The sequence below is a fragment of the Lactuca saligna genome, chromosome 4, assembly GCF_052625555.1.
Source record: "Lactuca saligna cultivar CGN05327 chromosome 4, ASM5262555v1, whole genome shotgun sequence".
Classification (NCBI taxonomy): domain Eukaryota; kingdom Viridiplantae; phylum Streptophyta; class Magnoliopsida; order Asterales; family Asteraceae; genus Lactuca; species Lactuca saligna.
In genome coordinates, this window is record NC_136420.1 from 170,469,152 (window position 1) to 170,485,267 (window position 16,116).

The 16,116-nt window shown below is 32.7% G+C and overlaps 1 protein-coding gene across 4 annotated transcripts; it reads right to left on the reverse strand.

Annotated features, from left to right (window-relative positions):
- Window positions 1-5,941: 5,941 nt before the first annotated feature.
- Window positions 5,942-15,367, reverse strand: LOC145043068 (NEP1-interacting protein-like 2). 4 transcript variants are annotated; one of them, XM_078991606.1, is made up of 6 exons: window positions 15,231-15,367; window positions 14,608-14,783; window positions 6,974-7,057; window positions 6,765-6,896; window positions 6,436-6,571; window positions 5,942-6,341 (listed from the first exon to the last, which is right to left on the reverse strand). In XM_078991606.1, exons 1-5 carry the CDS (start codon window positions 15,337-15,339, stop codon window positions 6,449-6,451), a joined length of 624 nt encoding a protein of 207 aa, XP_078847732.1. In that variant the 5' UTR covers window positions 15,340-15,367; the 3' UTR covers window positions 5,942-6,341; window positions 6,436-6,448. The 4 variants fall into 4 exon arrangements, with proteins under 4 accessions (XP_078847732.1, XP_078847731.1, XP_078847733.1 ...); XM_078991605.1 differs by having other exon boundaries at window positions 5,942-6,353; XM_078991607.1 differs by having other exon boundaries at window positions 5,942-6,571; window positions 6,765-6,893.
- Between the last annotated feature and the right edge of the window lie 749 nt (window positions 15,368-16,116).

The following is a 16,116-nucleotide window of genomic DNA, read 5'->3' on the forward strand; positions in this document are numbered from 1 at the left end:
TTCTTAATTTCATATACTTTATTTTTAAAGTCAAAAATCTCTCTAACTAATAACTCATTTTGCTCAGATATTTATTGTATTTATCTAGCAGGACTGAGAGCATGAGGTTTCACTAACCTCCTTGGTACTGATGGAAGAACTCATTATTTACCAGCAAAAAGAATCTAATAGTGTAATTTGATTTTGACCGAAAACTAAAAATAAATGTCCTTTGATCGAAACCACTAATAGTCAACACCATGTTGACCGAAAACCTTCAAGGTCAACCTTTTGTCCGTAAAATATGACTGAGAACAAGTTTTTTTGACCGAGAACCTTAGCCAAAAACTCAATAACCAAGAAGTTGAACCAAAAATGCTAAGCCAAATATGCAAAAAAAAAATTCAAAGAGCACCGAGAAGAGAAGCTGACCTAGCCGAGAACACAGATCTACCGCTGAGAACTCCGAGGTTGAGACTGAAAGCACGAAAGTTCAGTCCAATGAGCTAGCCAATTGTAAAAACCCTAACCGAAATCATTAGCTAACTTCCAAAAACTCCTAAACCTAACCGACAACCTGAAATTAGCCGCCAAACACATCAAAAACACCAAAAACACGAAAGTGGTAATTTATCAAGATCAATTTCGATCAAAATCTCCAACGTAGTGAAGAACAACAACAACAATTTTCCATCAAAAGAACTTAAAAACACCAAGAAAAATTCCAAGAATCATTTAATATCCTACCAATTCGATTGATACAAATCATTGCTCTGATACCAATTGTAAAACCCGATCTAATGGTATCAATCGAAATCACTAGAATTGGTGTGGAATCTGAATCTTATGATTAACCCAAAACAGTTATTATGATTTAAGAACATGGTTATCAATCTTCAATGCACACTATATTGATATTAGGCTAGTACAAAAGATTTTGAATTGCTCTCGGTTCTCTCTTTCTCTCTAAACTCGATCTCATCTTTTTAGAATGACCAACCCTTTATATGGTTGAAGCAATAATATATATATATATATATATATATATATATATATATATATATATATATATATATATATATATATACTTGCCGTTTACCCGCGTCAAGCGACGAGTGCAAATGATGAATAAAGTTTTTGTTTGTTGATTGTGATAGATGAGAGAAAGTGTGAGTAGCCAATGAGCGAGGGAGGGATGAAAAAAGGGTAATGGTGAATCGAGGGAGAGGATTGTGCAATCAACTAGTCATTACATAAGTAGATGTGTACATGTATATAATGCATTTTTTATTTCAAAGTCAGATGTATCAGTAATCCTTAATTTATGTTATGAATCGACCATTATATGTGAATTAGTCTAATATTTTTTTTAAATCTTCTCTATTTCTTAATGTAATGGTATATGTGTATTTTAAAATTGTACTTTGTGTTGGATAATATGCAAAACTATCTAATATTATATATTAATAATCTTATTTATTAATAATCTTATCGTTTCATTTAAAATTCAAACGGACAATTCTATGATATCTCTCACTTTCTTAATTGTGGGTAAAATATCCGATAGATTTTGTCATATACTCACATTGTTGACTCATACCCAATACTTTATAATTTGTACAACATATAATTAATTATGATTTATCTTAAAAGTGATAAATCTTATATCTACTTTAACTGAAGTAATACTCATCAACTTAATAGTTTAATTGAGCTTTAGAACTGAGCGATTTAATTTCAATGCAAATAGTATTGTTTAGCTTAGACTAAATTTTATCATTCATTGATCAAATTAATGATTTTTTTATAAATAAAAGTATATTTGGAAACTTTTGGATACATAATTAAAAACACCAATGTCTATACTCCAATTGTTTCTCAAATTCACACAAGTGAATGTTTTAACATATTTAAATACAAATTGAATACACCAATCAGAACAAAACACAAAATTTCATGTGGATTATAAGTTTTAAAAATAGATTTAAAATCAAATACATATTTTTAAGATTAAAGTTTTGGTTGTTTCTTAAATAACAAAAATACTCAAACTATAGACAGTAGTATATTTTAAGTTATTTGTAGATACCGTTGAACTAATGTCAGTTTGACAACGATGTATTTCATTGTCTTTAAAAAAATTGAAATTGGATCTCTGAAAATAAGTCAAATAACAATGAAAAAAGATGAAGTGGTTTTCATCTTGAAGTTAATAATCTTGAATTTGAGTAAAATCACCTTCATCACTTTATATATATATATATATATATATATATATATATATATATATATATATATATATATATATATATATATATATATATATATAATAAAATACATACAATAAATTCTAATAAACATAATTGTAGAATTACCCCCATCTTGAATTTAGCAACCAATTTTCTTACATAATACAAATTATTTGGACTACAAACACCAAAACAAAATATTAAATATGTGTCTACTTTCCACCAACTACAATTTCAATTTCAACTTCTTTTCCCATTTTCCTAATCATCTCCTTTCTCATGTAAAGGGATATGGGAAATGTTTATGATCACAATTGGATTTCAAATCCGATTGGAAATGAACAATCACACATTCCAACCCTACAAAACATCAACATCATGTTTAAACTCTAAATTAAAATCTAAATGAATGGATAAAACATGTTTAAGGACTTGAATTCAAGTTTTAGGTTACAAATGCATGGTAAAGTATGAGGAAGATGCAGACTAAACAATATCAGGTGAAAACCATAAACCATCTTCAAAAAGCATGTTAAAGTGGAAGAGCACCTGAACAATTGTTTTTGAATTTTTTCTATAAATTCTTATGTACTTGATTGGAGGCTTAACCTACACTGAAGAAACCTATTGAATGTTGTTAGTGAGAAAGAAAAGGAATGAATTTCTAGATTAAGACTATACCAAATATATAATTCTTATTAAAGCATTGCACTTTGAAATTACAATGTTATAATTAGATGATTGTTTGCAAAGTATACCAAATTATAGCATTGTACTTTCAAAATTATAATGCTTGAATAAGAAAAATAAAAACACACCTTCATGTACACATATAAAATTATATCAATAACAGACCATAAATCCTCTAATTTATATTTTTCTATGTATGCCATTTTTACCCTTTGAGGGTTAAGAAGATTTGAATATAAAGATGTGATTTTGTTGAGCATCAATACCATTTTTACCAGATTTAGCAAAAAATAGTAAGTATGAAAAAAACAATCTTATTGATCTTCCTTCTCTTATATACAGATTTTATTTTGGTAAATTAAAGAAAGAAAACCTGTTACAATATTGATTACATTTTCTTGCTTCGTTTCCCCTGACATCGTAAATGCTACAAGACTCAAAATACTTAAAGGTTGTTCTAAAATAAAAACACAAGGATCCAGTGATTAGTTAATTTTATAGCATATTTTGGAAGTATAAACTAGAACAAATAAGAGCATTGTGGTATTGTGAAAACAAATTAACATATCCCAAGCATCTTAATTGAAGAAACAAAGCTTTAATGGTGGTTGAGTGGTGTTGTTTTTAGTTTATCAACAAAAAGAAACCTTGAATTGTCGATTGTATGGAAGTCATATATATATATATATATATATATATATATATATATATATATATATATATATATATATATATATATATATATATGAAATAGTTTCTTAAATTGTGTAGATTTATTTATCTGAATAAATACTAACCAACTGGAATTCCTAATAAACCTCGATTTGCTGCATTCATGTACTCTAATGTAACATTCAAAAAGATTAGTTAATTGTATAGGATGGATTTGCACTCAGAAAACCAATTCACATAACCCAATTCTTAATTAAAAAAATATAATTTATCCAAACCACTAAAACCCGTATTAAAATTACCAAAAAAAAGTAGTCTAATTTACCGTATTTACCCCATATAATGGGTTGCTCATCATAAGAGTCTAGTAGATAAATAAATAGACTTCCAAAAATTTCAAATAACAGTATAATCAAAACCATCAGACAGTAAAAGGTAAAAAAAACTCACCTTCTAATTATCAAGTGTGGTATTATCTTTGCTCTTGTCATTTTTCCTACCACGAAAGTGCATCAAAACATCAACATTAGAAAAAGTTATATAGTGCTCCATAACACAAAATTATAGAAAAGTCCATACAAAAAATTACTTTTAACATCAATTGATGTTATTCATGAATAAAAAGGAAAAGCTCAAACCTGGAAATTGAAAGGAGAGGAATGATGGTCAGTGATGGCATTTGAGTTGGGTGGCGGTGTGATGGTGTTCAAGTACAGAGACTAATTCTTCTTCATATGTCTGAACATTCTTGACAGATTTTTATAGTGATTCATTGCCATAAATTATATTTTTTTTACCTTGTGTTGAATGTTCATGAAAGATGTGGTAGACACATATTAGGGTTTGAAATACATATAAAGGAAAGAGATGGTGGAATTACCTTGTTTTTTCTCCGATTGAGGCGTTTTAGTGGTAGAACACATGAACCAAATGTTTGAAAGAAAGCCTAAACCTACAATTGGTAAGAGTATCATGAAAAGAAATCGAGCCATGATTGATCCCCATATTTATTCTGGAAAAATGAAAAGAAATCCAAATGTTATTCAAGAATCAACCAATACCAAAAGGAAGAAAAAGAAAACTAGAGGTGTGATTTCCATGTTGTAGATAGTAAATACAAGAAGCATAAATTGAAATCTTTAATAGAAAAAGAAAAAACCCCACCAATTGATGAAGATTGAAACATGCTTCAGGTCGTTACCTGAATCGATGATGCAAGAGAGGAGGCCGACAATGAAAACGAAGAAATCGAACATGAAATCTAATGAAATCAAATTAGAGAGAGAGACTAGAGGACCTGGTGGTGGTGGTCAATGGGTTTTTCATTAGGGCTTCTACTTTTCAGTGAGAGAAGGAAGATAGCGGTGAGTGAATGATCCGACGATGGTGGTTATTGGTTTTCGGTGTTTACATGCGAGTTCTGACCTAACACTGAGAGAGGGGATGTTAATATAAAGGGCAGTTGGTGTTGACCGATTCATGTGGAATACTAATTAAAAGGTTGACCGATTCACGTGGAATACCAATTCAAAGGTCCGTCTGACTTTTTCTTTTATTTGACTGCATAAGATTTTGATGCATAAAATTATCGTACATATTGCATAAACCTTTGTACCTCTTCAAATTCAGCAAAATGTGGTAAATACCTTTTAAGGTATAAATATATATATATATATATATATATATATATATATATATATATATATATATATATATATATATATATATATACCTAGACCTAATTACAAAGGCCTAACCTACAACCCAACCGAAATCCTCATTAAGCCCACCAAAATCGCATGGTATTTTGGTCAAAACACAAACAAAATAATGGTGTTTTCGGTCCTAGACCAAGAACTCTAAAATCTATCAAAAGTAAAGTATAAACCAAAAATCTTGTCCTAACAGCCACCATAAACAATTAGATTGCACCGTTTGCACACTCTTGCGATTGATTGTGAACAAAACATTGTTCGTTAGAGATAACGTAACAGTTGACCCTAACATCAACTCTTCAAAGTATGACGGTGTTTAACAAAGAACTATGATTGATCAATTAAAAGGATGGATGAGAAACCCCAAACTAAATGAAAAACCCTCAAAACAAGAACCAATGACCAAAAAACCACATAGATCAAGAATGATCAACCAAGATCAAACACAGGAGACCAAAAAATACATAGACAACACTAATTTAAATAGACCTACATAGATTGACGCGGATTAACAAGATTTAAATATAAAACGTAGACCAATTACTAACTCGATATAGAGAAGAACAAACTCAAGGCACAATCTATATGCAAAAAAGAACTAATCCTTGCTCTGATACCATATTAAGAAAGCTAAGAAAATTTAACATATACAATCCCTTTTTATTAAGAACCAGATGGTTTTCACGAAACTTACAATGCACTCAAAGATTTAATATAAAGACTTTGAACAAAAACTAAAAAACATCACATACTCTATTAAACACAAATATAATAAATATTGAAATTCTAATCTGTAGGAACAACACGAGAGAAAAGAATGAGAGTTACAAACTGTATCGGTGAATATGAACCAAAATGAACACAATAACACATTAAATACACCAAGTAAAGTATCATATCAAATATGGATAAAACCAATACCAAACCTAATAATCCGACCCACATATGGTCCGTGTGTCACTTGTACTTTGTAAGAAACAAGTTGCATTGCATTTACTTTAGCAAAACTTCAACTTGACCCTTTTATTATTACAATCTGCACAAAATACTACATAACATAAAATATAACAAGAACAAGTCCTTTTATGATACTCTCGTGATAACTATATAACTTTCAATAGTGTTGTCACCTCGAACAAAATCTCATACATGTTGTCGGCAGGTGGGGCATGAGCAATGTCGAGTGAACCACTTATCCACACAAGTCAGGTGAAACATGTGTTGACAGTGAGGCAAACTACGAGCAATTTCACCTACTTGGATATCCTTCCATAGTCAATCATATACTTCATGTTGGTGTATTAAGGCAAATATGATGCTAGTTGATGTACTAGTTTAGGATATAGATGAAATATAGCTTTAAACTTTGAGATGTATATTGAATAAAACTTTAAGCTTTGTGATGTATATCTAATAAATCTATGAATTTGTGATGTACAATATTCAGGAGAAATGTAACCTCCAAACATATTGGGCAACAGATGGCTTGAATCGGTTTAATTTCATCTGACATCCGGTGCCATGGCAAGCATCTTAATGAATCCTCTGACAACCCTTTGTAAGCTACTTCAACAAGACGCACACTTACCTGCTACAAAAGTTTGATAATGTTTGGAATATACGATTGTTAATTACATGATTTGTTAGCTTTTTATTCCAAATATTTACCTGTAAGTGATTTGTTGTTAAGACTTCAGGTAGAAAATGTAGCTCTGATAACCTTCCACGAAGAAGCTCCTCCATAAAATTCACCTATAAGCAGTGAATAAAAAATAATCCTAGATTAATCTAGCAGTAGAACGAATAAGAAAAGAAAAAGTTGTATATTTCATCAACTAAAAGTGCACACATCTTATCCAATAGTCCCATATGGATTATATTTTCTAAAAAATAAAAGCAAGACAAATGAATGCAATAGTATGTAGAGTGTAGCTTCTACTGTTTAGGTATTGATGTAAATGCGCCAAGCAACATGTGAGTTGCTCGAGCTTGGATCGTTAAAACCTCAAAACAAGACAAGCTTAAAAGAGCTCGAGCCAAGCTTGATCTTAGATTAAGGCCCTGTTTGGTAGCCTCCTAATTGAAAAATTAAGAGGCAAGGTCTTAATTTTTCAGATGTAGACTGTTTGGTTGCTTATGATTTTATGCGTCTTAATTTATAATCTACCCCTTAAACTTTCAGATCTAAAGACATGTTGTAACACCCCTAATCCAGTAGACCAAGAAAAGTAAAGGAGAACCCAAAATCAGTGAGTTAACTCATCGAGTCCAAGGAAGAACTAGACGAGTCAGAGCAAGTTTCGTGTCGCAGAATAAGTGGCCGACTCGGCGAGTCAGGGGAACTAACTCGACGAGTCAGGTCTAGGTTGAGAAACCCTAATTTTCAGGACTTGGTACCCTATTTAAGCATTCTATTCTCCTCTTTAGACTCTCAATTACAGCCTCCATAGTCCAGAACCGAAACCCTAACCACCCAACATCATTTCTTGAGTTTTGTGAAGATTAAGTTCCATTGGAGTGCATCTTGAAGGTTTGAGAGAAAGGAGCAAGGAAGGAAGTGTAGATCTAGCCTCTACTTCTGTTTGGCAACTGATAGAAGGTAACAATTCTATACCTAGAGCATTCTTTAGATAGATCCGCTTCTTAGCTTAGATTTTTGTCATTTGGGCCATTTCCTAGGCCAATCCGAACTTTGATCCTTTGAGGACGAAAAGGACTCCAGATCTGGGAATTTATGAGCTTTAGGAGCTTTGAGTGGGTAGCTTTACCCAACTATGGCTTCATTCCATGATTTAGACATTCATTTCTAGCTTAGTTTGATGTTTTAGCTTCATATCTCAATGCATACACGTAAATTTGGCAACTTTACGTGTTATGCAAGCTCTAGGAGTCTAGATCTATGTTTTTGATGAATTGAAATCATTTAAGATCAACTGTATGGTGAGGACATGCAAAGGACTCGACGAGTAGCTCATCGGACTCCACGAGTCGGGTCGTGAACCCAAATTTTCCCCTATTAGTAAGTTGAGAGTTGAATTGGTAAGAGGAAGGAGATGACTGTTAAACAAGAATCAGACTAGGAAGCAAAAGCACTCAACGAGTCCAAGGAGGGACTCGATGAGTAGAGTCGAAATGTCACGATGATCATTTCAGGCAGAACTCGACGAGTTGACTAAGAGGACCACAAATTGACTTAACTGGGATTGACCTTGTCTGGACCATGACAAGAGCGTTGACTTTGATTAAAGGGTAAAATGGTCATTTTACCCTAGGAAGGAGTTACAGATATTCACTATGTATTATTGTGTTTTGATAACCGTAGGGACGCCGAGGCAGTTACATATTCCTCGCCACGAGATTTATAGTCGGCTACACGACGTGGGTTTCCTTTTAGTAGGAGCCCGTCTACGGCCAAAATGTCAGTCCGTTTAGATGATAGTAGTTCTGGACTTGGGTCTGAGTCGGGGTAGTCCCGAGAAGTAGATTGTATGCTTGATGTCTTTGTGATTCATGCATGTATATGTGATTATGTTATATGTTACGATCATGTTTATGCTATGTTTAGTTTATTCCGGACTTTGGTCCGATTCAGCGGGTAAGGCCCTAGTTATTCCGGACTTCGATCCGATGCAGTGGGCGAGGCCCTAGTTAGTCCAAACTTCGGTCCGATGCAGCGGGCAAGGCCCTAGTTATTCCGGACTTCGGTCTGATGCAGTGGGCGACGCCCTAGTTAGTACAGACTTCGGTCCGATGCAGCGAGCAAGGCCCTAGTTATTCCGGACTTCGGTCTGATGCAGTGGGCGATGCCTTAGTTAGTTCGTACTTTGGTCTGATGCATTGGGAAAGGCCTAATATTTGCTTTATTTATTATTGTATCGTATGTGGTAGCTTAGGGGGAGGTCACTAAGCTTCGTGCTTACAGTTTTCAGTTTTGGTTTCAGGTACTTCTACTAGCAAAGGGAAGGGCATGGAATGATCGCATGGCACACACTACAGTCTTCATCCTGGGAGTTTTACTCTAATATTTTGATATGACATTTGACATGAGATTTAATGTGTGATGGATATTGTGAGATTTTGAACCACATAGTTTATGATATTATACTCTGGTAATGAAATGATGGTCTTAATGATGTGTTAAAAACGAAAAATTTGGGATATTTCACATGTCTGAAAAAAATAAAAGGAACGTATGTTCCTTTTTTTCACAAATACTTTATCTCCTTCTCACAACTCTTTCTTATTCACAAACTTCGCTTCCCACTGAAACTCCAATTGCAACCCTCCACCATCTTCTGCGGTCATCCACTCCAAGCACCAACTCTTCCAGAGATGTCATCTTCTAGATCATCTCTGACAACGAAGCCCTCCAGCTCCCTCATCGAAGCGTATTTTTTTTACCCCTATGCTCCCTCGTATCTTTCTATTTCTCATGACTCCTATTCCCTGCAACCCCTCTCCGACGCCTGCTAACCTCCATCGCCTACTCGTCACCATCTCCTCCAACGACTCACATCCCTAATTAGACCATCGTTGGAGCGCAATCCCTCCACCTAATCGGACGATCGGCTTGCCCCACTATTTTTGGATATCACACTAGGTGTTGTGTAGAATTTTAGGGTTTTCAATTCATCTCGCTTTTTTGGAATTGTAAATCAATCACCACATGAGATATTGTTTATTAGCCAGCCCCACGACTAAGCCCTAATCGGCCAGACCCACCATTTCCATATGAATATTTCAAGTCATATTAGTATTTATTGTTATGAACTATGATAGCAAGTGTATACTCGGAATCAAAATATAGTTTTGATCTGATTGAGGTGTTTTCTTGCAAAGTGATGTAAATCATATGATCAATTGAGATGGTGATACGCCTTTTGTTAAATTGGTGTTGATTATTTGAGATATTGAAACTGATTTGGCATATTTGGTTATTTATGGAAGCCTTTTTAGGGTTAATCATTTTATGATTCCCTACGGTGCCTTTATAGTAGAAGTTCTTAATCGAGCTCTTCTAAGGTATTGGTTTTATATTAAACATATATTTTATATTTATGGCATATATTTATTGTTCCCTATAAATAATCATTAGGTTTACTTTTTGTGTAAGCTTTTGACCAGATTAGAGTTTTCTCTATACGTTCATCTCATAATCAATACATGAAAAACCTTTATCAAAATTCTTGCATATTGTGGTGATTGATTCTTGATTGTTCTTGATATTCTGCATTCGTCATATCGGATTTATTCCTAACAAGTGGGATGAGAACGGATTCTTGTAGATCTCAACGATTTTTCCAAGAATCGATCTTGTTTATGGTGAAATTTTATCTTGAATCTCACCTTGTTCTTCAAGTTTTGTAAGTTTTCTGAAAAGAAAAAGTCTACTACTTCGTTTTATTGCCAAATCTTGTTCAGATCTGTTATCTTCTACCCATTCTATCATATGATTTGTTCTTAATTTTTGTGTTCTGAAAGAGAATTAGAAGAAAATTTCATGTTTACTTGACTTTTCATGTTCATATCCACTTTTTCTTTCTAAAAACCATCTCAGATCTATTTTCTCTCATTAGAAACCTTCTCATATCCGTTTTCTCTCTCTAGTATCTTTATCAGATCTACCTTCTCTCTCTCTACAAGTTTTGTCATTTGTTGAAGATCTAATGGATAAAAAGAATTTATTGTTTGACTCCATTTTAGAACTTGGATTAAAGGTTACTAAACCAATCTATGGTGTTAACAAAGTGAGCATGTTTCAAATCAGTGGTCAATCTATGTTGAATGATATTCCTGAGTAGTATAATCTTTTTGTTGATAAGAAAATATCTAGATACTCATCTATTAATTACCAAGAGTTAAGAGAGAATAAGAGAATAGTAGAAAATTTTCAGATTATATATGGACATTTAAATCGAGAACATAAACAGATGTTGAAGATGAAAAGAGCTGAAAAAGAAAAAGAAGAAGTTCATGTTGTTCTTCAACTTTCTGAAGAAAAAGTGACTCCAGATGTTCTTGTTGAGGGGTAGTCAAGTGGTTCATGTTTTTTAGAAGAGTTACATTCCAAATCTGGTACTTCAGAAGATGAATCTCAAAGAAATTCATTTGAAATCGTGAAAGTGAAGACATTCTGTTCTATTGGAACTCAAACAGATGATTCTTTATGTTCTGAAGTTGTTTTTGAAGGAATGATTCCTTACAGAAAGCCAATGATTTAAGAAAATCAGGTTTATCAAACTCCTAAGGATTGTGCTCAAAGGTCTTCTAATGTTCAAATTCAGAATAGTGAAAAGGTTGATCAGATTTGCAATTCGTTTATGAAGCCTAGAAACCAGAAAAGGAAGAAGATGAAGAAGAACAAGAGGAAAATAAAGAATGTTTGGATGCCCAAGGTACAAGTACCCAATGCTTGTAAAAAAGTTGAAAAGGCTGAAGTCAATAATGTTTAAAGAAAATTTCATTCAGGTGAATATGTTAAGAGTTGGAGAAAAGAGAAAATAGTGTTCGGTTGGTTTAATGAATATTTTGGGAATTTTTGTTTTCCAACTAAGAAGCGGGTATTATTTCCAGAGGATGATATATTTTCTTCAAATAAGTGGGTATGCAAAAAACAAACTTCTATGTTGAACCTTAAATGGGTACCAAAAGTCCAATAAAAGGTTTTGTCCTTGATTATAAAAAATAAAAAAAAAAATAAATAAATAAAAAAAAAGGAACAAAAACTTGATGAAATTTGGTGGATTTGATTCAAATATATGATATTGTGTTGAAGAAATCAATTTCCATTGACTTTTAATTGTTGGAAATGCCAAAAGTATGAAAATGTGAAAAGTGGGTGAAAAGTGGCATTTTCTGAAAAAAAAGAGGCTGCCACCTGACCCATTTCACCATTTCAGCAAACATGGCACAAGCTATCAGTTCACATCATCAAGGAGGGTCAGATTTGCCACTTTGAAGAAATATATTGTTACTTTCGCAATTTAAGACAAATAGGGCTACTTTCGAAATATTGGACAATAACCGATTCTTAGCTAATTCTCTGAGGACCAATTTCATAACTTGATGTGAAACTCATTTACAATTGAGCGTTCCAGTAAATTGACGTCAAATTCACAGGTGGGAATCGGAGATAATCATCAAGAGACGAACTTCATCTACTCACAAGCGAAACTCGGGCCTAGAAGCGAAAGTCTCATTCTTTGCAATGGAATTGTCAAACAAGAAGCAAAAGTGTCTGTCAAGAAGCGAAACTCGGGATTAAGAACCGAACACAAGAACCGAACCTGAATCTACTGTTCATAGGCGAACGTTCGGTTGCTTTCGCTTTTGGTTGTGTAATTGGATTTGAAGCGAACTTGATTAGCTTTCAGTCCCTGATCAATTGAATTAGGTTCGCGTTCTCATATGCATCTACAGGCTCACTCATAATTGATTGTCTAACTGATTGGTTCGCAAGTCAACGCTTTTGTTCGTTTTCAAGCTTTAAAATAATGACTTCGTTTGATCGTTTATGATTCACAATTGGAATCAATTGGTGTCGACATTAGAAAGTTGTAGTGATGTTCTGTAGTGATGTCGATACTCTTCTGCATTGGAATCAATTAGATGTTCTGTAATGATTTGGAGTTGGAATCGACATTAGAAAGTTGTAGTGAAGCGATAGTGAAGAAGTGAACTTGCAAATACACACACACACATATATATATATATATATATATATATATATATATATATATATATATATATATATATATATATATATATATATATATATATATAGGAACCGAATTGGACCGATACATTCATCTCATGATCAATACATGAAAAACTTTTATCAGATTTCTTGCATATTGTGGAGATTGATTCTTGATTGTTCTTGATATTCCGCATTGGTCATTTCGGATTTATTCCTAACAACTGGATTGACCAAAATTGTTGTAAGTGATGTATTTTGCACTAGTAAAATCGTATATAATGTTTGCAAATCATTTACTGAAGAACAAGAAGCATTCCTGATAATTATTGAGTTTACTTGCTCAGACTGTTCAACCCATTATTGAGTTTGTTGGCTGATGTTTTATTATTATATTTGAACCAATTTGATCAGTTATGTACTTTGTTGCTATTATGGAGATGTGCTTAAAGTTTATTGCTAATTTAGATGGTTATGGTTATGTTTGATTAGTAGTTTCTTAAACGTCTTATTTTGGTGCAACACTGCAGCTTAGGTGTCGTCGATACTTATACAAGGTGAAAATGATATTGGATGGGTGTCAGTGTTTAGGGGTATATTTTGATCCGGGAAGCTAAAGTAAAAAATATGATTTGAATTTGGGCTTTTCACTATTCTATTTAAATAAATTGCAAACGTAAATACTTAAAATTTGACTTTGTTATCAATTTTGAATTTAGGCTTTGAAGAATTGGCTTCCTTCGGCCCTTGTGAATCTTTGTAATATGGATGTGTATTAGCAATGTAATGTTCATGTCATAACAAATTAGGGGTGTATGAACATGTATTTATTTCAAAAGCATTGTACCATTAATTGGCTAGGTAAGAGCTTGAGCATATTTTTATTTTGAAGTACATAATCGTCAAGTTAATTTTCACAATTATTCAAGAAGTTTGTTAAATTACTTTCTAAATAGAAACATTGAATTTAACAAAAAATAATACAGAAAAGTAACATAGTCATTTTTATTATTCGGCACAATAATTTAGAGGTTCCAACCAAACAACATGTTAGAAATTCAGATCTTAAAAATTCAGATCCTCTTAGAAATTCAGATCTTTTAAAAATTCAGATCTTAAAAATTCAGTTGCTGCCAAACAGCCCTATGGCTCAGAGTTTGTTTTTTATTTATATAATTATATATTATATTTTTATATCATTAAATATGGGGAAAAAAACTTACATAATTAAACGAGCTTTAGTGAGGTTTTGACGAGTGTTTTTATAACATTTTGCAAGCCAAGCTCTAGCTCCATTAGCGTAAAGCTTGGCTCCTTTTCGCTGGGCTCGTTTACATTTCTCAAAAGTTTGCAGTACATTATAGTTTTTTATTTTATTTTATTTTATTTTATTTATTTATTTGGTAATTTTAGACAATATACTACTACCCATAATCTTTTTGGTAGTAGTAGCATCCACCTAGATTAAAAAACCTTTAGCTTTCAATTTTAATGTCTATAACTGTATAACTGTATGTTTGTGTGTGTATGTTTTATGTTACTGATTTTGCAATTCAGTGTTATGAGTTTTATACATCTAGTGTGAATTACTTAGATGTGAACTAACCCTTGAGGAGTTCGGTATGCCAGCAAGTCCTTGACGCGAAAAAACACATAAAGTCTCCAAAATCTCCATAGAAAGAACAGCCCCAGCAAGAGCACCGAGTCCAGCTCCACGGAAGGCCCCACAATCAGAAGTTCTACCTGCCACAGCACCCGTGATAGCACCCGCCAACGCTCCAACTGCAAAATAAACTAGCTTTTATAGAATTTAATGTTTTATGGCTTACATGAAATAACTTATATCCCGTCACACTGATCTTTTAAAAAAAAAAAGTGTGAGTAGTTAATCAGAAACAAAAATGAATTCTTTGGTTAAACCAGAAACAATCCAAACTACATTAAGAAATATGGCATAGAAAATGCTGCAATTAAAAAGGAGGTGAGCTAAAATTCCAAGATTAAAGCTCATAAAGGATTATCAATTCAGCATCAAGCTAATCATAATTCCATACCCAAAATGATTAGAAAATCCTAAACTCAATTATCATTTTCTTAAGTTTGCAAAAATCAATCAATGAATAAAAAAAAGGTACTTAAAATCAAGAGTTAACCAACTTTATGACAACCAGTCAAACAATCCAAGTATACAAGAAAAATATCATTTACCATAACCAAGTAATAACTTACAAAAGGTGAAGATACAGGTAAGGGCACCAGATAGAGCATCAGAGAGCGATCTGGGGATGAAATTATGAAGCCTAATGTCTGCTTCCGAACCTCCAATCACAACTTCCATTTAGTTCCGATGGTTTGAGTTTAACCAAAAAAATATATTTATATATATATATATATATATATATATATATATATATATATATATATATATATATATATATATATATATATATATATATATATATATATATTATCAAAGAATATGGAAGTTTTAATCTTTGCAAAAGATTTATATACAAGAAGTAACACTGTAAAAGTTCTACAATGCTCAAACGTTTATTCCCTTTTCTATTTGTTTAATCATCACTTTATTTCCTATTATGTAACGGGAAAACCAAACCTTTTTACGTTCCAAAAAAACCCCGATAGAATGAAAACAATAAACCATGTATATTTTATTGCTTCTTTGCTATCCATTTGTAATGCGTTCAAGCCTTCATGGAGAAGGATGAGGAATACTGAATTATTTCTCCTTTGAGTAAATTACACGAATGGTTCCTATGGTTTAGGGTAATTTGCATGTTTGATCCCCAACTTATTTTTTTAACTCGGAAGGTCCCTACTGTTTGTTTTTGTTACGCGTTAGGTCCCTGTTTTAGATAAAAAAGACTATTTTGCCCTTGATTTTTTAATGTATTTAGATAAACACATTCCCAACCCCACCCCCTTCACCTTAACTTACCTACCCCACCATTTTTTCCTATTTAAATAATAGTATTTTTAGGTAAGATAGGGACCAAGCGCGTAACAAAAACAAACAGTAGGGACCAAACACGTAATAAAAGCAAACAGTAGGGACCTTCCGAGTTAAAAAAATAAGTTAGGGACCAAACGTGCA

Bases quoted from the DNA above. Each gene is read 5' to 3' on its own strand.
- LOC145043068 (XM_078991606.1), bottom strand. From the start codon at position 15,339: ATGGAAGTTGTGATTGGAGGTTCGGAAGCAGACATTAGGCTTCATAAT. The intron at 14,784-15,230 runs GTAAGTTATTAC...TTTATTTTGCAG, and splicing joins TACCTGTATCTTCACCTTTT to TTGGAGCGTTGGCGGGTGCT. The intron at 6,897-6,973 runs GTAAATATTTGG...AAACTTTTGTAG, and splicing joins TAACAACAAATCACTTACAG to CAGGTAAGTGTGCGTCTTGT.